Here is a 23605-nt window from a genome sequence, read left to right as displayed (position 1 = left end):
ACAATCCTGAGATCATGACCTGAGCCAAAGTCAGGAGTAGGATGCTTAACTGACTGAGCCACCCGGCACCTCCAAAAAACTAAATTCTGAACTTGATTATTCATCAGGAGTGTTTAAAGTTTGCTTTCAGATTAAAAACAGATTTTAAAAAGATTGAAATCTGTTATTATTAAACAGTTGAATAGTTAATACACAGAATAAAATGCATAACGTACTTCATGGTTGAAGAGTTTGCACATATATTACTTCGTTAGAGGTTTAAAATAACTGTGATGGTCATTTTTTTTTTTTTTAATGGAGGGAGAAACTGAGGCTCAGAATGGCTAAGTGATTTGCCCAAGGTCAAACATACGGAAAACGGCAGTATCTAACACAAACATGAAACTCTTGATTCCTAACACCAAATTCCTTTCACAAATCTGCTTATCTAGTTGATATCTTCTAGGGAAGAATTTAAGCAAAACCACAAATCCGTTTTCTGTTTACCATAAATTTATATGATTTACTAATTTAATTAAGGATTTATGTCTTGATTACGTCCGCACAACAAAGTATGGACTATAAAGAAGAGTCACTAAAACATACTTGCAAAAATGTGTTTTTATTAGACACAACCAATAGTCTGAAGCAGGGGGAGAAGTCTTCATCACATTATTAGCTAGAACAACAGAGTCACTCTTCTATTTGTTAAGCATTAGGTCCAGACTTTTAAAAAATCTTACTTCCTTATTAAACTACCACTAAAGTGGCATATTAACCTTATTTGGTAGGTTCTAGTCTAGGATCTTCAAGAAAAGTCACATGAGGCCCAGAGATAAAGACATGACGCACAAATACGGAGCAAGCCGTACAGGCTTCGCGGGCAACATTTGAAGGCGGGGGCTTTGGCATCAGGCTGGGCCCTAGTCCTGGCTGACAATGCCCGGCTGGTGGCACCTTGGATGAAGTTTTTCTTAAGCCTTGGTTTTCCCATCTACAGAGTGGAATAAAGCATTTAGCCCTCTGCCTGGCCACGGATAAGGCTCACTAAACCATAGGTATTACTCTACAACAGACTTTTCTGCACCGGGGACAAGAAGCAGTACTTTTAGTAACCTGAACACACTCAGTTCCGTGATCGTTACACCGCATTTAGCAGGGTTACCACGAACACGTCCCAAAGCACTCTCACAACCATTATTTCACCAGTTTCCTCCCTGTACACAACATCCATTAGGCCCAGTATTAAACAAGAATTAGAAGACAGGGTTCTTGTTTTAAAGGTGGTTATCGTGTTTGGGAGAATCAAAGGATAAGCTGAAACACTCATGCTCTCCAGAAAAACGAGAGGGCAGCCTGAGCGTAGGGGTGGACACAAATGTCACAAGAGGAGAGAACCCTGGGGGAGAGCCGGACAGCATGCACCCTGCTCTGGACAACTCGGGCTTGTCCTTTTCTCTAGATTTTGACATGATCTTGTTAAAACCAGCCATCTTGCTATTTACGCTGAATGTTGTTTCATGTGCCAGTAAGTAGGACATGGAAGGAACAAATTTGTGAATCGTATCGTACTAGTAGCATTCTCTTTTATCTCATGTTTTCAAATCCAAATACAGCATTGTAGGCAGTATATGAAATTGTCCCCCTCCCGCCCCCCCATTTTTTAGAGAGGGAGAGAGAGGAGAACATGTGCACTGATCGGTACAGGGCTAGAACTCAGGACCCTGAGATCAAGAGTCGGACACTTAACCCACTGAGCCACCCAGGCGCCCCCAAATTGCTCATGTTCTAAAACGAGACTCATCCTATCACCTAGTCTGAGGTACGGTGCCAGCATAATTTCCTGGACCTGCACAGACTTCCGATTGTTATTGTCACTCTTGGGACAATCAACACCCCACAAACATTTTCACCAGAACATCATGATGGAAAACCCCCAAACTTAACTGGAACAGTTTAGCCAAGTTGGCATGGGTAAGACAGATGATAGGCTAAAAACTGTCTCCTGGCATCACTCTACCGGCTCTGGGTCGCCCTCAATTCCAGGACACTAAAGGCTTTGAGTCAGTTAAGAACAAACACCACAGTTCAGCCACGCAGTGCCAAGGGAGAGGAACATTAAGGAAGGTTGAAACTGCCACTAATGAAAACCAACTGGCTGTGGAAACATCTATAGTCATCCTGAGAAAAGCTCCACTTGTAAGAAAAAAATAAATGAGTTCTGTGTCCTTTTCACACTGAGTTGAAGAAACTACTTTACGGTGTGGTTCTGCTGAGTCCTTCTGTTTTGCATTTAAAAGAAAAGGAGTTGAAAATCGGAGTGAGAACAATACTTGAAGTATCAGATTTGCATTTCATTAGCTCCCCATATGGAGTGCAGAACTTTTGCTTTTGAAATTGTATATATTTATGCTTCTCAACCCCCAGAGGCTGTCTGGACTAAACACTAGTTCTAATACATAACAATTTTGGTTTCTCTTTATGTGTCCCACAAAGAGACTGGAGACTTTAATGGGTAGTACTTAAGAAAATCTACCTGTCAACGTACTGCCTTGCACGTGGCCTGCTGGAGCAGACAAAGAAACTGTACCCTGGGGGAAAGAGGAGAAGGGCACTCCGCCCTCTGGGACGGTTCCGTAGGTTGCCGAGTTCTTAGTATCGTCTGTCATCCACCGAATGAGTCGCTAATCTCTGTAATTTAAGGACCCTACCAGTTCTAACGTTTTAATTGCTTTTAAAGCTTGGCAGTGTTCTGGTGTGCTGGAGGGTGGCAACTTCTGAGACATCCACTTCAACTTTCTTTACAAGGCAGGAAGCAAACCGGCCATTTAAAAAACAGTATTTAAGTCTACCTTGCTCTACTCAAGTATTTCAAAAATTTGCCAAGAGAATTGGAACATCCAGGCATAATTAAAATCAGTTAGGGATGGACGGCTCGATCAGCCTTAGCTCTGCTTCAGTGGATGTAAGCCAAATCCCCCCACTTTAAAGTAGCTTTTTGTGGTTTACTGCACCCTGGCTGCCATGGTAAGTGAGCATCTGGAAAAAAAGGACGGCAGAACACTTCATAAAAGTGTATTTTAGGTGGGTTCATTTTGCAGTATAAACCAGCTTCCAAGTTTCTTTTTTTGGGGGGGAGGGAGAGGCCTGTTTTAGGGACTAAAGCAGAGTCAATTTTAAATTGCCACATGTCGCCTGTCTATACCCAATAAGTTGTTGCTCACTCTGCCTGGGGCCTGAGGGGGGGGTTCTTAGTTTGAGGAACATCATGTCCACTCCACTCTCAAGTCTGTGACAGGCAGGGTCCCTCGTGGCCTGGAGCTTCTGTTTCAAACTCACACCTGCCAGGCAGTCTCTTTTCAGGAGCTGCAAATGATTCTGGTCACTTAGCCAGCAAGTTCCACTTATGGAGCCTGCACGTCCCTCCCCTGCTTGGCTTGTGGGACAGGAAGGGCTTTGCTTCCGACTCCCTTCTCTGCTCCTGGCAAGGCTGTGGCAGGTGCTCTTAGCAAAGGGTCCGCTAACTTTTTCAGTGTGGAGTAAGAACCAGCTTTTAAGGATAACCAAACACTACAGACATATGTGCTCATTAAGATACCCCCATGGAATACACCACAGGCTTATACTGTGGGGGAATCTGGAGAGAACACTATGTTGCTGGGAATTAAATTCCTAGTAAGCAAGGTAAGAAACAGAGGATCACCATGAAATAAGCAGAAAAGCAGACAGACAGTAAGTGTGGAGAGGAAGGAAATCTTGACGTTCACTTGGAAACATTCCTATTCATTGTCCCCATGCACAACACCGGTGTCCAAGTCCTGCTGAGGGTTGTGTCTCTCTCAATTCTGTCTCTCGTCAGCTCTCACCTGGACATAAGGAAGAGCCTCCTATCTAACGGCTGCTCTCACTGCCAGCTCGTGACTCCTTCCAACCTATCCTGCAAACCCTAGAGAGCAGACTTCAAACAACTTGTACCAATTCCTGATCCCATGGGCATGAGCACAGGCCACTAACTGAGCAATGACCACATGCAGGTCCCTGCAGCTGCTTCACACGAACTGCGTCTGACATTCCCAACACTGAGAGAGCCCACTAGAAGGCCAGTCCTCTCATCTCCATTTTACAGATGAGGAGGGTATGGCTTGACTCTGGCTGAGTGGTGCCCTCACTAAGGCACCAGTCATGGCTCCCAGGCACTCTTGCCCAGTCTCATTCTTTATGACTGATCATCGCTAAAATTGTGGGGCTCTCCTTACTAGCTGTGCGCCGACCCCTCGCGTGCCTTGGCTTCCGTGGCATGCCTCTTTGGAACTGCCTCCCGTCCCCCTGCCAAGTACCTGTTATCGCTCTTTGAGGCCCCCTTTCTCTGTTGAGCCCTGTTGGTGTCCTCACTTGGCTGAGCTCCTGGCTCCTTCCGGTCAGATCAGTCTAGGCCTGAGCTGTTCACAAGCCACCTCGCCTGTGCCATTTCTCTTCTCCAGTGAGCCACGAGCCTACAAAGGCAGCTGTGCTACCCCGAGTCATGGTCTGCTCTGCGGCACCCTGCACAGTGCCAGGCAAATGAATGCTCCAAAGTGGTAGCTCTAAGAAAAAAGCATCGTACACACTTTCATAGATTTCTTCCTTCCTTCTAGCCCATAGCTCCTTTCATGTGTGGTAATGCATTGCCAACAAAGAGGGGAGAATGAAAGCAAGGTGAACTGCTGACCGGATAAACAACCAAATATAACCCTAATTAAAACTAAATCCGCTTCACTTCTGTTACCCTTACCACATAGCACATTACAGGTCAGTCCTGTGCTTTCCTGACAAGAGTACAACTATTGATCATGGAGCAGAAAAGCCATGTAGGGCTGAATCCTCTGTGGGAAAGAAAGTTTTAGAACCTGATCCATAAGGTCTAATTACTGTAAGGTCAACTGGGACTCAAAATTACCTTATGTACAATATGCTCTTTAATTATGCTCATTACAATAACACTCATTCGTTAAATTGGATTTTAATAGACAATTTAACAGATACAAGGCAATTTCTCAAAATTACCTTCCAGAGAGTTTAGATACACTCAAGTTCTAAGTCACCTTAGGCTCTGACACTTCTGAGGTAACAAGGAAATTACACACTACAAATATGAAATACTTCCTTCAATAATGAGATGGGAAATTTGCCAGAAACAGCTGTAACCTTATCTATAAGTAGTGTTACTGTTATTACCCTCATTGACATCTCATGCTGAGAATAATCTGTCTATGAGGAACTAGGTCACAGATTTTACTGCAATAAGCACTTAAGCACTGCAGAAATGCAGAGTGAGAGCTCCTTTTGTCAAGCTGTTTAAAAGTGTTCCTCAAGACTGCAAAAGCACAAAATAGGCAGAAAGTCTAGACTTTAGGGAAAAAAAAAACTTCTCCCAAATTTTCATTTAATGTCACTATTAAGAATGTGACTTGTAAAAAGAAATTATAACAAAATGAATTGTACATACTATAGAAGAAAAATAAGTAGACCTTCAGATTATTTCATTGGTATCTTCCTGAGCATGTGTTCAGGGAATAAAAATGGGGCTAAGGACAGGGCCTGGCCATTTACATAGCTTCCAGCCAGAGGCAGAAATGAAATGCTAAAAGGATGGTTCATGTTACCTTACTGGTTATATTAAAATTCAGGGATCTCACTAAGCTTCAGTTTCTCTTTTACTAAAAGAAACATTTGCTCCCTAGAGTAATATATATCTGTTTGCTCCCTAGAGTAATATATATCTGGCTAATAATCAAGCTCCATGCGATAAACCAAGCAGCAGCACTTTGTGTTAAAAGAAACTCACTGTGAGACCATCTAAAAAATAAAGGCTGCCGGGGCGCCTGGGTGGCTCAGTGGGTTAGGTGTCTGACTCTTGATTGCAGCTCAGGTCATGATCTCAAGGTCGTGGGATCGAGCCCCATGTCGGGCTCAGGGCTCAGCGCAGTCTGCCTGAGATTCTCTCCCTCTGCCCCTCACCCTGCTTGTGCTCTCTGAATAAATAAAAAACAAAAACGGCCACTTTCCCTCTTTACTCTCCCTGAAAGCGAAGCCACCTTACATCAGCTTTAATACCTATACAACTTTCTTTCCAGAACGTGACCAATGGGGCTTATGCTTAACAACCCCAAATTCAGGATCTTCATTAGGTATCTTTGCCTGACATAAAAGTCCCTTTTAGATAAAAGATGAGACACAGAAAAACTACTTGAAATGCCCAGGACGACCTGACACAGTGCCTGAAGCCATGAGTAGATTCCAGCCTCCCAAATTTCCTTTCTTCTTTTCAAGTTCCAAGGCCGTGATGGTTCACTAATTATGAGAAAGATTTCTGAACAGGGCTGAAATGGATAAATTAGCATTTCACTGGGGTTTCAGATTTACATATCTCTTTAGTTATAAAAATGTTCAAAAAGAGCATGAAATCATAAACTTGAAGTATAAAAAGGTGACACAGAAAAGCAAAATGAAACAAAGAGCTTTCATCATTGCTGCTGATTCTGGGACAGTGTTACTCAACAGTCAAAATATCTCTAAAGCCAGGAAATATAAATAAAGGTAAAGTCCATTTTACAGGCTCTCTGGAAAAATAAACAAAAACAAACATTGACTCGGGACGTTCCGCTCTTTAACTTCAGGAGTCTGTGGAAATTAAACTCTAAGAAAGGAAGCATCTAGCTCGGACCCATTCCACTCAGGGAAAGTAAGGGCCATGAGTTCTCCTCACCTTAGAAGAGAATCCAAAGAACGGAATCTCAGCAGAGTCCGATTAAAAGAACAAGTACAAACATGTGGTTTGGAGCCACAGGAGAGAAAAGTTGGTCCTACCAGAAATATTTATTCAACATCAACAATACCTCGATAGAAGGATGTTGCAATTCTGAGCTCTCCGACCATCAATCACTGAAAGCTCTTTGACTTTAAGTTTGGAACTCAGTGTGTCATCAATGGCATCTGCTTCTTTCTATAAAGAGCATGAAAGAAATCCATCAAAGTCAAACAGGGACATTCTGACTTCAGACACACACTCTTCCTTTATATTTTCTGTTTACGTACACACACACGCACGCACGCATGCATGCACACACATACACACACAGGCGAAGCTGAGATGGTGAGGGAGGGAGCACAGGGAGGTGGTGGAATTGAAACGAAGGGCTAAAATCGAGTTGACAAAGGGAAATAGTAAGAAAAGCTGACCACCCACATTGGAAAAAGCAGTTTTCGAAGAACAAAGTGCATCTCTAAGTTGAAGATGCTAAGCGTGCATAAATTATCAGTGAGTGGTGCCCTCCTTTTGTCCCCCAAATCCCTATGGATAGCAGACAGAAGAACTGTCACTATGAATCAAGCTCGGCTGAGGCTTGCCATGGCCAGTCCCGGCCTTTGCAGAGCCCGTTCACTCCAGAACCATTTGCATCCTGAGCACTCAAAAAGCTGAACAATAAATCCTCCCAAACGTCCTCATGTGCAACAGGAAGCTCCCAAGCCCAGATGGTACCTTTCATCACCCTGGAGTCTGATGGATAACAGACAGGGGGCAGTTCAAGGCATTAGTTCAATTACTTGAATTAACAACAAAACACTACTTTGCATACTCTGCTGCTATACAAAAAGCTATAAGCAATGATGGCCAGTCATAATTTATGGTGGAAGAGGCAAAAAACCAATTATATATAAAATACTATTTGAGTAAACTGGGCACCAAGGTGAAAATACAGACTAACCTGATAGATAGCAAGTTTAATTTTATCAGAGGTCAGAATCAATTTAAAAAATGGATCATGGCATTTTTAAAATGTAAGAAAACGAAAGAGCTCTGGAACTGTGTAGCAGTTTCGGAAAACAAAGACAATATGGAGTTATAGTAAGAGGCACCATGTGATCAGGCAGACCTCTAAATATCTGGTCAGAGTTGAAACCCAACGCGGAATTACCTAAGCACTGCGTTACACTATCTGAAAAAAAAAAAAAAGAATAACCAAGACATTTTGAGCTTACAGTGAGCCAAGAAGTTATAGTAAGCAAGGTTTAAGTAGTTGCTTACTTACCTGCTTGGAGTTACTGTTCACAAAGAAATCCTACCGCCATGGCAGAGGCATGGAAAAGGCAAATCAGACACACGCAGTTCAGAAATCACAGCAACAAGTGCAAGAAAGTCAAAGCAGTCAAGGAAATCAGTGACACAGGGTAAGAGAGGATTTATGCCCCAAGGACCAGCAATGAGAGTTGATGAAGATGGGAGAGGCTGGCTGAAGATACAATGAAGAGCACGAAACTAAGCATTCTGGGGAGAGAGAGATGACATGTGCTGTACACAATTTTCAACAGGGGCAAATCAACTTCAGAGAAGAAAGGACTTAGAACACCCCAGAAAGACCCAAGTTGGGAGAGGAAAAAATTCTCTTTGAAAGAAAAATGGGCTCCATTTATTCAACATGACGGTTTTCATTTGAAGCAGAAAAACATCAATTCCATCAACTTGAGCAAACTACTCCCATGGTCATGTCTACCAGCAAAATATGCTTTTTTGGGGAGGGGGTTGAAATAATCTCCCGTCTTCTTGTGCCGTAAGGAAGGATTAAGAAAATTCAAAAGACAAGTTCAACAATATAGGTCAATAATATTAATCCTCAGTATCCCCTGAGAGTCTAAACAATGCCTGGTGGCACTGTGGGTAGGTATGAGGAAAGAGACAATGTGCAATTAAGAGACAATAAATGATCATGTTGGTGCAGCCCCTTGGTGGCCCTGTCCCAGCTGCCTGAGGGCTGTTCAAGCACGCACAGTCAGCAGCCCCTTCCTGAAATACTCCAGACAAGATTTGGAGTGAAGAAGGGAAAGAGGAAGAAGTAAGTGACATGTGAAGAGAAAGTTACAGCTTTCCTTACATATTTTTGCCATGCTGGAATGAGTAGCTTTGGTGTGCAAAACACACCCCAGCTTTCAGGCCAACGGCTTGCACAACCAGCAGTTGCTCAGCAGAGTCCCGAAGGCCTCATTGGCCCTAGCAGCACTGCCAAGGCCAATTTTATACAGATGAGCTGTTCCACATCATTCTTCCAGTGGGAAACAAAACGTGTCCCTCTTTTCTCCACCCATACAAGGAGGGATTGGTTTTCTAGAATGGCACTTAAAAATGAGCTGATAACCACAAGAAACCGTTCTTCTTCTCTGATGCCATGGTTTTCTTTTGTCCTGGTTGTAACTACCAGGTTTTCCACTCTGAAACTCCTTAGGACTCTAGCCCTGTGAAAGCAGTTTCTCCTTCCAAGGGCAGAAAAAAACTATGGTGACGTGAATTTCATGTGGTCATTTTATCCTACTGTTCTCTCTTAAAGAGCCAAGTTGCTAGTTGAATTTAGAGCCAGCTCTTACTGTCTGGCCTTCAAAGAAGAAACTTCTATGAAGTTCTCTAGCAACTTACGCTCCATAAGTTCCCACTGTCAGAAAATTAGGACTTCTGACCTTTACCGTAGTGGGCTATGGAATCAGGCAACTATCATTTACTCGGTGTGAGGCTTGCAGCTCAGTCTTACTATCTGCAAAATGGAATTCACAACTGGATTATTGTGATGCTTAAACATGATTCATGTAAAGCACTCTGTACAGTACCTGACACGTATTTATGAGCTCAATACTTAGAAGCTATCATACAATACAATGATCTTTCAAACTGATGATCAAGACCATTTTTTTCTCCTGTTGCTCTTTTTCACGGAGCTGAAGGACACTGGTCAAGATCTCCCATTTGTTACCAGCAGCAGCGTAAGTGTATCTAAGTAATGTATCTTATCTTTCCAGAGGTGAGGATGAGGAATGCCATGGGAAAGTTCAGTTAATTGTTAGCCTTAAGATTTCCCTTCTTCAGGGGTCCTTTAACCAACATATATTAAATTAAACTAAATCACAAAGCTTATTAGATGGGGGTGTTAAAAATAATGATGCTTCCAGGCCTCATTCAAATAAGTTACCATTCTTTTTGAAACTTTAAATCACTCACTAATTGGTTTGGGCCAAGCACCGCAGGATCACCTATATTCTACCTAACAGGATGTCTGATTTTTTCAGATGATTTTTGGTGTAGGGCCTTGGTAAATAGAAAGTTAGGACTTGCATTTTCAGGAACCAATGCTGATAGATTCTTAGAGATAAGGTTCTGCAATGACATAATGATTCAACACTTCACAAATAATAATCTTTACCTGAATGGTTCTTAATCTTTTTGAGGTTGAGGTCCCTTTGTAAATCTGATAAAAGCTAGGGATCCCTCTAGAAAATGCATACTATTCACATAAATACATACTATTTATACAAAACCTTGCCTTTAATTAACTCTTACCATGGAGTCAATTACAAAACCTCTACCTTATACTTTGGTTTAAGAAAAACCATCATTCAAAATTTTCTCTTCTTTCTTCATGTGCCATGGCTAAGGGCCAAGATTATTGAAATAAATATCCTAATTCATAATTTTTCAACTGTGAAATCTAGATCTACAGAATAATGAAAATGTAAAAATAAGAAAGAAAAATTATTTGGACCGTTTATATTAAAACAAAACAAAACAATCAGAAGGTAGCATTGAATGTTCCAAACGGGAGCCCAAGAATGACTTGTCTATTACATATTAGCAGGAGAGGTCAGATTCCGGAGCTTGGGATAACAGTTATCCTTTTTCCCTAAATCAGGGCAGAGAGGCTTTCAAATGTTATATTATATGCTGATAAAGAAGGAGTGTCCTCAGGCAAAGAACTGGGAGAAGGAATGGAGATATGAGCTGTTAATTTATTGCTACAAAGATATGACTCCCTTTAGGTAAATGGGAAATTCATTTTCCTCTACCCAACTGCATGGATAGGGAGAATGAATTCATAACATCTCAACATTTCCCACAAAACCAAAATGAATATTGTTTAACTGAAACAGTACTACTATGCAATGCACATTATGTATTAAAGTAAGTCTTTTGTGGCTGACCTGGAAATCACACATAATATAGTTTCAACAACAAAGAGAGGTTCTGAGATTCAAGAAATTGACTTTCAAATGAACTTCTGGAATGTAAGCAGGGGAATAACTGCACGCTATTAAATTCCATTTCATGTGGCACATAAGCTTACATAATCAGCTCTGCACACCTTTGCTATCCACACTGAGAAAAAAAAATCCTGAATAGAAATGTTCTTATTCTTAAAACTGGAATTACAGAAAATCCTCTACAAAGCCTGACTTTCACCATGAATGAGACCACCGCGTAAGAACAAAGCAAACCTGAGACCTTATGCCACTTTGTAACCTGGCTGTGCCACCTGTTCAGACACTGAATATACTCTAAGCCATGTTTCTATTATCAATGAGGTAGGAATAAAACCTCATAGAGCTAGTGTGAGGGTTAAATGAAAAAGTAAGTATGAGAGCGCCTTGAGAATTAAATTTTGGGGTTGATGAGATTGGGACTGTGCATTTTGTACTCAGCACCAAAAATGTAATAGATACTTGATATTATCATTTTTTAGTCTATATCATGGTTGTTTGCAGATTGCTGTCCTCTCTTCTATACTGCCAAGTTACACTGTAAGCCTGGGTAACAGTTTAATACATTTGCAAACTTTGAAGTATTTCATATACAAAGTGGACATTATAAATATCTGTTTTGATTTTAATGCTGAAATATTTCTCAGATCAGGCGTATTTTGTGTATATGTACATATTTATATAAAATCTCCTAAATATCATTAATCAGTATTCACCTAAATTATACTAATCTCATACCTGAGATTTTGTTCAAAATCTTACTCTGTGTCGTGTTCTTGTTACAGGCATGCAGGTAGTGGTATTCGTGTGTTCTTCTGCCTCTCTCAGAAACTAACTTGTTCAAACAACTGGCTGAAGTTCAGATCGTCTAACAAGGGTTTTATAACTGGAGGGAAGAAAGAGGAGATGCCATAGAAAAAAAATAGGCTCCCAGTATTCATTTGGGAGTGGAAAAGAGAGCAGTTCAAGTGTGATGATAATTACACAGTGCATTGCCAGGGTTAAAACGAAAACACACGGGTCTTAGACGTTGCCATTAGATAGGAGCCTAGGGAACACTCAATGACAGGCACCCCATTTCCTTTACTCTGTCCTACATATTCCTACTAGAATCTCTGCACCTTTAGATTTTTTGGGTCTCTCAACATTCAATAAACTCAATAAAACAGCTCAAAGTACCTTCATTTGGGAAATATATCTATGGTTTAAAAATCTCATCTCAAATTGCTGCACCAAGAGGGGAAACATACTTTAATTAAGCTGAGCCAAGTGTGTTGAAATTTTTTTTCCAGAAAGTGCTATCAAAAATGTCACAAATGATTTTACTTACCCGTCTACTTAGTGTTAAGTACAACTGAAATGTTCTGGTCTATACTGACTGGAATGACTACTGATTACTTAAACAGCGATTGGTTGCTAGGAGACAATTACCCAACTGCTAGGCTTTCTGCAACCCTGTCTGCCAGAGCTCTTGAGGACTGTCCACATATTCGTCCCAGAGCACTTTGGCAGCATCCTTCTGCACCTTCTGCTGAAAGCCTGTTAATTACGACTCTTGTAAACTTGGGTCTTTTAACCACCTGCCTTCATAATAAATGCAGCCTACATGCTCAGACTTGAATAGCATCATTTGGAATAACTGCTGTTCTCCCTTCAATTCGCTTTTCTGAATTCTCAAACTTTCCCCTTAGGCAACCAGAAATGGACCAGTATTAGTGACTAAAACTGAAATCGGAAATCAATTGGATGTGTAGTGAGGTCAGAAGATCATTTGAATCTACTAGGAAATTTGCTACAATGTCCTACAACTTCATGCCAAGGCCCAGAGAACACCTTCCTGGGTAGCAGAGAGGGACAGAGAGAGGAGGCCCATTTCAGCCAATCGGGAATGAGGCTGATCCAAGCCCCTGCCATATGAGGGCCTTAAAACATACCCTTTGTTTGTCCGTTGGATAAAGTGTCTTGCTTTCTACTGGACATGTCTTTTCTTCTTCTTCTTTGTTTTCCTTTATTCTGTGCATACCACTGCTTCATACTCATGGGGGAGGGAGGGAGGTCCCAGCTAAGGGCTCCTGTTTTAGGGTCATGCTACCATAGCAGACAGCCACCTGCATTTTTGTGCTTTACTAACATAGGCATAAAATGCACTGCAGAGAAGCCTTCCCTCTTGGTGAAATATTCTGGCTAAAAGGCATACACTACCTTTTCTTTTCAATTTCGGATGCACCAAAGGTTCTGAAATAAAAACCTGTTAGCTTTTGCTTCTCCCCAGCCTCGGTCCATCTTCTCCCTGGTGCTTGCTCGTTCTGTTCTCAGGCACTCTTTCTTGGGGACCAGGCCCAGCCTAAGCAGACTAGGAAGTGTGCAGCTCATCTGAGGATACCCACCCCCCACCTCCCCCCCGGCATGAGTCATGCAGGCATGAAAGGCCTCCCAGCAAAGCCCAAGGAAAGCCCCTGTGCAGATGCCTGGCATCCACGAGTTCCTAGTAAGGCCTGCTCCACTCTCCGCAGCAACTCTTCAGTCACGCTGAAGGATCTTTCTGCTCACACTCCAGGACACAATGCTGTCCTTCCCAGGTGTCTGACTGACTGGGACCCTACTCCACCTTCTCCTTGTTCTTCTGAAATTCTCTGTACCCAGCCACCTTGCTGTGACCTCTTCTGGTCCAGTGTTAGGAAGATCTACTAAGATGTCCTCTGCAGGAATAAGAGGTCCCACCCAGATGTGACTGGGGCTTACAGCGTAACGTTCACTACCTGACCACATCAGCATGGAGGACCAGAAACCCTCAAGTTTCACTAGTATTCTCACTAGTATCACAAATGCTTTGCTCATGTTTCAGAAGCTTCTCTGGTCCTCTCTGTATCGGCGCCTTCCACCAACCTGCTTTGCCTTCCCAGCCCCATTTCGAAGTCTACCATGGTCATGACACACAGTCAAAACTCCTCTCTGGGGTTCTAGCTAGCTGCTCAATTACAGTTATTTACAAATGTCTGCACTTCAAAAGGCTCCATCTACTTCAGGGCAGTCCACTTCTGATAATAACCATTTGATATATATATTTAAAAGCCAGATAAACTAAAATGGCTTGAGAAACAAATCCCGTGAGGGGACAGTACAAGTTAGGAAGCTCTCCTAGTACTATTTTCTCCCAGTGACCCATCTGGACTAAGCACAAGTGGTACTAATAATATACAGAACTCCTTCCATCCATGGAGATCCAGTCTTGAACACACACCAGGGTATGAGCTGCCACGCATTCACACACATAACGACGGGCACCTAGACACACGTGGACACGCACACACCACGCTGGTGGGCAGGCTCCATCAACAGCCTAGAACTAAGATGCCTATCACATCATGGGGTGGCAGATGACTCAGGGACCGTGCACAAGGACGTGATTTTTTTACTCTTTTAGCATCTTGGAGAGCACATGTTACCTGCTGTCTTTGGTAAGCAGAGAAAGTTCTTTCCAAGTCTTCAAGATCTAGAATTTTGAAGACTTTTGTATCATCAATTTCAGTCCATACTGTTCCTTCCAGTTTATTCTGCAAACAACAAGTTAATAAGTGCTAGAGTTTACAGTTATATACAAAAAGAACAGACGTGGTTATTTATTTTTTTTCCTCAAAGTGCTGCTGTCCCCAATTTTTCATTCTACCAGATGCTCAAAGTGCGCTGGCTTCAAACAACATGTCATTTATCTCAGCTTTCTCATGTAAATATCTGAGCTAGTGAGAACCTGAGTCCATACCAGAAAATGGAATCATTTAACAGCCAGGGCTGTTTCCCTTGTCAGTGACAACATAGTGAGCTGCTAATGCTCTCCATTAGAGGGAAAATGAGAACAAATGGCTTACCTCGGGCAGCTTAGACCAGTTGAAGGATTTCAGGGCATTGGTGGGCTGGGGAATGTTTTTCTTCTTGAGCGCCAGACCCAGTGGAGCTCCGGGAGGCGGCATGATGCCCCCTAAGGGAGGCGGCCCTGGGGGAGGAGGAGGGCCGCCTGGAGGAAGGGGAGGAGGCGGAGGAGGAAGCATTCCACCTGGCAGGGGTGGAGGTGGTGGCGGCGGAAGGAGGGACCCCGGTACAGAGGAAGGAAAGGGCCCCCCTGGGGCTCCAGGGGAGGGTCCACCTGGGATTGAAGCACAGACAGCTCTCTGAAAAGGTAAAAAAAAAATAGGACAAGAGAAGGTCAGTGGAAGAAGTCAAGTCTTCGGATGATTCTGAGAGTCTGAAACTTTGCCTAAAATATATGTTATAGAGAAATTCACATTTCTGAGAAGATAAAGGGGCAGTAAATCAAATGGACTTTAGGGTCTTCATGGACGACTGAATCCGCCCTTTGTATTTGGCACCTCAGTGCTTACTTGTAAAGCACTCATTCATTCACATTATCTCTCACTTCTTGTAACACCATGGTCTGGCTTTCACAAAACCAGTTTTCATTTTCAGAAGTCAATGTGACTGGCTTTGCCCTGACGGGAGGATCTGTATTTAACACGCACACCCCGACACGGCCTCCGCTGCCTAGCCCACATGATAGTGGAGGGAGTGACTCTTACAACCGCTGTGATAAATCATGAGGCTTTATTCCCCCAGGCAGAAGCCGTCTGCCAAGGTGAGGGGCTCCAGGGAGAGTGAGGCCTCGGCAGCTGCCCAGGAACGGAAGACCCGGCCCGTGGCCCCGGCCCTCACCCTGCTGAGCTCGTGGAGCTGTGCCGTGAGATCCGCCACCTGCTGCTTGACTTGCTTATGCTCGCTGGTCTCCTTTTCGAGTTTCTCCTTCATTTTATTTAAGGTCTGCATCATCTCTTCCTTCTCTTGGGTTTTGGCGTCACATTCGCGCTCCTTCTTTTCCAGTTTCTGTTGTAACTCATTGTGCTCTACACAAGAAAACAACGGGACATGAAAACAGGGGACTCTTCCAAGCTGAAGCGCTTTCTCTAAACAGAAAATTGGCTGAGGATGATTGTGAGGCTCTTTATTCGGTAAATATTATTCCTCCGCTCCCTCAAAGGGAGCGACTTGCGGGCTCGGTGGTGTTCGTGCTTGGAGGGGTCCTTAGATGAACAATGTTATTAGCTACATTTTGTAAAATACAGAAGAGACCCTGAAGTCACAGTGCAGAAGATGGACACAAGTGTGAGCACCTATTTGTGGGGAGAATGGTGCCTGTGGTATTTACTTCAGGATCCTGTCATAAAAATGGCCCTTTACCCACTCTAGGGAAAACGCGTATTAAAAGGGCCTCTTTTCACAAATTAGAAATGAGAACCAGAGAAGCCATTGTTTATTAGCTAGGTTGCTGGCTCGCGTCCAACGAGCACAGGGCTGAAAGGGAGGATCTTGCTCTGTGAGATGCTGATGCCAGACCGCATCTGTCCCAACACGGACGGAGTCCCCTCTCCCATTCTCCTCTCAGAAGGCTACTTGGACTTGAAGTATTTCATGCTTCTGACAAATAATTCTTAAAACTTGTGAAAGCAAATGTTATCATCTTAGCATTAAAAACCCTAAGGGCAGAGCACAAGAATCATCATAATCTGGGGAGAAAAATATTAGCTCTCCACTGTAGTTTTACTGATTTTCCCAATCCTGCCCTAATGGAACAAGGCATCCAATTTAGCCTAATGCTTATTTACATTGCCAATATGCCTGCTGATTGCAGCCCTCACAGGAGTGAGGGGCTTTGAGAAAGAGGACTAATGAAGTTTAGGCTGCAGATTTTTATTTCAAATACTTGGCCCCAATTCTTACTCTTTTTATTTAGTAAACCCACTAGAGATATAATCTACTGGGGCAGAGCTACAAAGAATTGGTCTCTCTTTCTGAATCTGATAACACATTTAAATTTTTGCTTTCTCCATCTCTTACTTTGAATCCCCCCAAATCAGTTCACAGAGAAGAGTTCAAGCCACTAAAAGCCTTGAGGTTAGGATAACGACCAACCCACTTCTACCACTCTGCAAATGCGTCCCTGACTTCTTCAGAGATGTGTCCAAAAATGACCTCACTGCACCCCATTTTCCTTCTTCTATCTCCACTTCATTCCTCTTCCACAATTTTAAGGCTTGCCCCTTATCACTGGTCATGAAGCTCTGACAAATCCAGCTGTGCCTCAGAACCACCTGAGAGATTTTAACATTCTGGGAGTCTGTTCTATGGGTCGGGAGGACAGGGCTTAGGAATTTGTTTTCAAATGCCCCTTAGATGATTCTGATGTAACACCAGGTCTGTGAAGCTGCTGCCGAAAGGATTCTCTCCACAGTGGACATCCATTTTTCTCCACCTTTCAGGTCCAAAGAACTTCCCATCTCCTCACAGCCTCCACCCTCTGATTCATCAACGTGTGACCTCTTTAATACAGCCTTGCTACTTGAAGCTTTCGGAAAAGAATTAATTTTATCTACAGTATCTCCTTTCTTATACACCCCCGTGACCTCACTGACCTTGGCCATTATCTCTAGTACCACCTCAGCCGCCTAAATCCTACCCCAGTCCCTAACATTTACTGTGCAACCGTATGTGCCAGGCACTATGGTAGAGTCTTTACATTAGTTTTGTCATTTAATCTCTGCAAGAACCCTGTGAGTTGGGTGTAATCTGCATCTTACAGAGGAGGAGCGTGGAGAAGAGGACATGACTGCCTACACAGGGAGTCACCTGTGTAGTGCTCCCAGAGCCCAGGACAGTGCCTGACACACACAGGCATTAGACAAGCATCCACTGAACAAATGACTGAATGACTCCAAAGCTCCCATCCTATGAACTGTCCTCAGTTTATACCCCTGAATCCCCATGCTCTAGAGTGTACCCCTAAAGTACTACCCGACCATTTTCTCTTCGTTATAATCTCTCTTTACCCCAACCTTTTAGTCAGTGTTTCTCTTCCTTCTATAGCAGTTTCTAGAACCTATTAATAAAAAGGTATGTGGCAACCTCACTTATGTGAGAGCAATCTGAATTCATGTGGGGAACCTGTAACATAAGCGTACTTCACATTTGGTATTTTCTGCTATCAGTGGTGGCCCTGCTTTTCTGCTCAACAGAAAAGGACAAATGTGATGAGGGAAAAGGAAATACTTTGGCATCTCTTGAACCCTCTTTTCAACACACTAAATATCGGGGTGAGTGCTATTGTGTTTCATTGGCTGTGGCTAAATAACTTGGACAAGGAAAAGGAAGTCAATTAACCAGCATAGTGAAAGAGCAGAGGCCAGGAATAGGACTGTTTTTACAAAACGGCGAACTTTAGTTGCTAGTATTTTGAAGGAAGTGGGGCAACTTATGTCCATTCTCTGAGTGGTTGGCACAGTAATGGGCACAAATGACCCTCCCGGCATTTGATGCTGAGAGTTAATACCAAAGGCATATTCAAATACTCACCAAGAGCTGGTCTATGAATATCTCATAATGTATATATCTACAATGGTCAGTGATTTTCTACATGATTTTTCTTTTTATAACTGGTGCCAAATTAAGGTCATGTGGTGAATGGGGCTGCTGAAACCAAGCGGCCTGGGTTCTAAAATTCTGGGTCATCCCTGGTTTTCTTTATTACATTTCTTAAAACCTAGTGTGACTTAACAGTTATGGGGTGGGGGGAGGTCTGGAAGGAGTAGTAGTTAGGAAAATTTGAATCAATGTATACCAAACAGCAAATGCTACAATCTCTTCTCAAAAAATTTACATAATTATAATAAAAGGATAAAATATTTGGCAATCAGCGTGACAACTAAAATAGCTCGATTCAAGAGAAAACAGGGCAAAAATACCCTAAAGACATAGAAAAGGAAAGACTGTTTGATGCACTAAAGACAGTAAGAAGTATCAGCGCAAATTTCTAAAATATACAGAGAGCAGAGTTGCCCAATAACCAGTAATACAGCCTCTTTTCTTGTCGGGGCCTCATTATTTACCTTTTCTCATCTTTTCTGCTTGTTCTTTCCACTGTTTAACTTCATTTTCATTAACCAACCTGTATAATAGTTAAAGGAGTATTCATTACAAAAAACGTAAAAGGCCCACTGGCAAAATGCATGCTCTCTAGGTACAAAAATAGTCCACTGCACAGAAAACCCTCGGTATGCTTGAAACCCATTTAAACCCGGATGTTACTCAGATATATTACATATGTATATATAGGAACTCATATTTGACATCTAGAACATTTCAGTTCTCCCAGCTATTTTAAAGTAGGATAAAATAAATGTCTTACATGGTGACTATTATCTCATAGACCAAAAAATAAGACACTTACATTCGTACGACATTCTTAATGTTAAAGTTTTCCAAAGGTGTGGTGTCGGGGTCCTGTCCTTTGTCATTCTGAATAACTATTTGCTGTATAATTCTATCTAGTAGTAGCCAGTACTGAACGGTGTTGCCACTTCTCTTGTCTAAAAAAGAAAAGAATGGTGGAAAAATACTTCAAGTTGTTTCTAAACTAGGATGAATATTTTTCAATAGTGGTCACCCTCCAGAGCCACAGAACCAGACATGTTTACAACATCTGCACAAACACTTCCAAAGTTTCTGGAATTCTGACATGCAATGATCACTTATGTGATTGAGAGGCACTTTCTACCCCTTTCGAAATGTGTTGCAAGGCATATATTTATTTTTAAAATCAAAGTAGGTTATAATTCAATTCAGTTTTGGAATGTCACAATACCCCTTGAGCTGTGTGGAGACACTTTGGACTGTCACAAAACTAAGGTTTGGAATCCCTGGTGTGCACCCAACCTAATCAGCACTGCTCAGAAGGCAAAGCCCTTTGGATGACATCCAAACATTCAAAAACACACATGTAAGTCACAAGCACACTCACAAGGCATTTGGAGGCAGTGGTGCAGGATGGACATGAAGTGAGGGTAAGCTTCACTATGGGTCAGCCTCTTCCTGGTCAGCTCAAACATCTGAGTCGCACTTTTTGTGTCTATGTGAACCTATTCCATAAGAAAAAGAAATCTAAGTCAAATACCCAAAATCCTCAATACCTGCAATGCAAGGTAAGCAAATCCAAAGGAAACAAAGCTAATCCTGCCACTTAGATAGCAGGTTATACCTAGTCCATGCCAACTCGACACTCGTTACAACAGGGAAATTCCATAAGTTGATGAGTTAAACCCGAATAACTGTGATGATACCTACCAGTTCAAATCTTTTGGCAAATTCTAGTTCATCTTCATTTCGGAGCATTTCAAAAAAATCTAAATGCCTGAAATCCAATAAAAGAGAAGCTATTAAAAGTAGAACATCTTACAAACACAAGCACATGGGAATCAGGACATTAATACTAAGGCCTTTCTTGTATATTCAGAGATTTTTCTAAAAGAAATAAGATGACAAAATTTGAATGCCTTTGCTTAACTATGTTCTAAGGAAAAAGACATACTCTGACTGAAATGAGATCACAATAAGAGACAAACTTAAAAGCCTGGATGCCTAGTACATAGCACACAATTAATAAATATTTGTCAAATTCAAAAACAATCAAGTCCAGATTCTGCTCACAGACTCCCTTTATGGAAAAAACAAGCCCCTATATCTACATTTGCCTGACTGATGAACTAAGGCCACAAAAGAAATATTCATGCCATTCACTTATTCATTCAAGTATTTATTGAACCCCTACTACGTATTCTAGACACGGGATGGTAAGTTCTATGAAGACAAATACATCAGCGTAAAGGGAAAAGAGAATGATGGGAGGTGAGGTGAGTTGTGTACACACACTGGCTGGAAAAGTTCTCTATGAAGGGAAGACGGGAATAAGCAATTTGGACATCTGTGGGAAGATCTTTTAATGCTAAGAAAATAGCAAGTGCAAAGGCCCTGAGGCAAGAGTATTTTGACATGTTCACAGACCGCCAAGGAGAAGAGCATGTCAGAGTGCATGAATGAGGGAGAAGAGCGGTACAAGGAAAGATCTGAAAGCTAGTGGATATCTTAGAAATAGTAAAATGATTATAAGCAAGAGCAAATGAATAAGAGTGAAAATTCACATTCACAGAATGCCTATCAAAGGTGCCAAGTGATTCCATGTTTTATAGTTAATCTTCAAATAACAGCCCATAAAAGAAAGTGGTCGTCATTATCATCATTGTTATCATTATTTCTTGGGGGAAAAAAAAAACAGTAAGATTCAGAAAAATTGACTAACTTGACCAGAATACATAGCAAGTGAAGAGGTAGGACAAGGACGTGGATTCAGTCTGATGCCACAACCCGCATCAAGTTCTCTGTACAATGTGCTGCTCCTTTCACCGACAAAGTCTTAATATAAAAGCACCATTTGCTGAACTAATAATATTCAGGGGCCAGCTCCTTATGGTACAGAAAGGTCACATGCAATTCACAGGCACTACGTACACGGAGAAAGCATGAACTATCTCAGATGACAACAGTCTGACTTACCTATCTAACGTTGAATTTTCATGTTCCCTTAATTTATCTATTACAGGCTGAATTCCTAACATCAGAAATTCATAGCGAAGATGAAGTCTAAAGTCCAAACTTTCCTGAAAGTGAAAGGGTGATAAAATACATATTTATGCTTTTTGGACTACATAGAAGTCTTCTTTAAAAAGATTATTCTTTAATGATACATGTTTTCAAGAGTAGTACAGAAGGTTCTTACCACTCCTGCGCCTTGGCTTAGCACTGCATTGATGAAGGACATGATGGCAGTCTTGAGACTCACTTCATCTCGATACCGCCCTGTGCTTTTATCCAAGTCATTAATTAACGTCTACCAAGGATACAAACATAAAAACAAAGGACTGAATCATCACTAATCTTATACCCATTTTATTAATTTTTATACTCAGAACTAAACTTTTTAAATCTTATGTTTAGTCAGAACTACATGGATCCATAGAAAGCCACCTTTTATTTCTCTTAAAATTACTTCAAAAAATTCTACTTTCAAAATTCCTACATCACCTATGTTCATTTATACATGTATATAAAGTACAAAAGACTGTGCTTTATTGACCTGGCTTGCTTTTTATATTTGGGTATAAATATGGTGACATAATCTCACTGTTCATACTGATACTAAATCAAGAATGGTAACCTGTAAAATTTTCAGGGAACACTGCATTTAGTGGACTCAAAAGATATGTGCTCTATCATGTGCAGGAAGCAGGGCCACATTTTCAAGTTCAGTAAATCTAAAATCCCAGGTTGATCAACTATGGAAAGCATATTTTATTCTGGTACTAAAACCCAAGAGGAAGGAAATACTTGAAGAGTCATCACCACAGAGGGAAATCTCAAGTTATGTTCCCCCTTTGGGGCCAGGAAAGCACCTGTCAGAAGGGGTAGATGAGAAAGTGAAGAGCAAGCGTGCCCACCTGAAATCGGGTTCTTTCGCTGGCGTACTTCTGGTAGTGCAGCATGGCCTGTAGAACCTTCTTGTGGCCCCCAGGAACCAGACACACGGCGCCCAAGATTTCCAGTACGGCCACCTTCGTTTTAATGTTCTCTGTGCTCAGACTCTGAGCAATCACATTAATACTCTCAGAGTGAGCTAGGACGTGAGCCCGACCTTGAGAGTTGTTCATTAGTGCCTTTATACAGCCAATGAGAGAGGTATGTATTCGAGACTCTGAGGTCTCGTAGTCCATGGTCTTTAGAAAGTTGAGAATACATGACAGGCCATCCAAGTCAATGAATCTGGTTACAAACCTGGTAGGAGAAGAAGGTTAAAATAGATCAGACTTAGGTCTCTTTGGAATTCTCTAACAGCCCTTAATGGATAAGTTTTGCAGGAGCAGGAGAAAGGAAGATGTATTTCCTGAAGTACCAAAGACCTACGTGGATGAAGTCTTCTTAATTCCTGACCTCTTCCTCGGCACAAACCCAATGGTCAGGTCTACCAGAAATGTGAAATTATCTCTATGAGATAAACAAATCTCAACCAATACAAAGAACCAATGAACAGATCACACAACCGCAGTAAATCAGGAACAAGAAGACACACAGAATATGTGTCTTAAGCTAAAGTCATCTGCTGATCCTATGTTATTATAGCATCCAGCCCCTAAGTACCTTTATGTTGACCACTGACCTATATCAATGAAAGTCAAAGAGCATCCTTAAGCTAAATTGCTAAAACAAAACAAAAGCAAGCCTTTGTTACTGCATGTTAATTGATATCTATGGCACTTTTTTACTGTAAAGTTGATCAGTGAGAATAATTCATGATGCATATATACGTGTGAAGCTCTGAGTATTTCAGAAGTAACATAACTTGTTTATATTACTACTCCAGAAACTTCCAGACTTACTTAGTCTTGGATACATCTGAGAATGCAAAACACACACAAATAGGGAAATACTGATGTAGTTAGGGCTGGCTAAAAAATCTCTGTCATACAACTGTATAGAATTTTTGATAAATCAATAGATTTTTCTTAGTTAGCATTTTATAGTCAAATAAAAAAAAGGAAATCTTTATTTTCCAGCCATTTCATGCAGTCACACAATGCAGATATAGCCCAGCTGGTTAAATCAGTTGGCTTCATTCATAGCTCCTGTGTTAATGAAATGTACC

At 41.8% G+C, this 23605-nt stretch overlaps 1 protein-coding gene across 2 annotated transcripts in view; it reads right to left on the bottom strand.

Annotated features, from left to right (window-relative positions):
- Nucleotides 1-23605, bottom strand: part of DAAM1 (dishevelled associated activator of morphogenesis 1) — a 162883-nt gene that overhangs the window by 24091 nt on the left and 115187 nt on the right. For both annotated transcript variants that reach the window (XM_045810547.2, XM_087855975.1), the window contains exons 6-16: nucleotides 22404-22737; nucleotides 21686-21796; nucleotides 21463-21566; nucleotides 20197-20263; nucleotides 19874-19991; nucleotides 19304-19442; nucleotides 18963-19021; nucleotides 15739-15926; nucleotides 14901-15200; nucleotides 14481-14588; nucleotides 6855-6961 (exon numbers count right to left, since the gene is read on the bottom strand). In XM_045810547.2, the coding sequence (XP_045666503.1) occupies nucleotides 6855-6961; nucleotides 14481-14588; nucleotides 14901-15200; nucleotides 15739-15926; nucleotides 18963-19021; nucleotides 19304-19442; nucleotides 19874-19991; nucleotides 20197-20263; nucleotides 21463-21566; nucleotides 21686-21796; nucleotides 22404-22737 (1635 nt within the window). The remainder of the gene's footprint in view (nucleotides 1-6854; nucleotides 6962-14480; nucleotides 14589-14900; nucleotides 15201-15738; nucleotides 15927-18962; nucleotides 19022-19303; nucleotides 19443-19873; nucleotides 19992-20196; nucleotides 20264-21462; nucleotides 21567-21685; nucleotides 21797-22403; nucleotides 22738-23605) is intronic.

This window comes from Ursus americanus, chromosome 26, assembly GCF_024610735.1.
Source record: "Ursus americanus isolate L20-20 chromosome 26, mUrsAme1.1.p, whole genome shotgun sequence".
NCBI classification, from domain to species: domain Eukaryota; kingdom Metazoa; phylum Chordata; class Mammalia; order Carnivora; family Ursidae; genus Ursus; species Ursus americanus.
The sequence above is the reverse complement of the archived record's forward strand: the minus strand, read 5'-3'. Positions and strand labels throughout refer to the sequence as shown.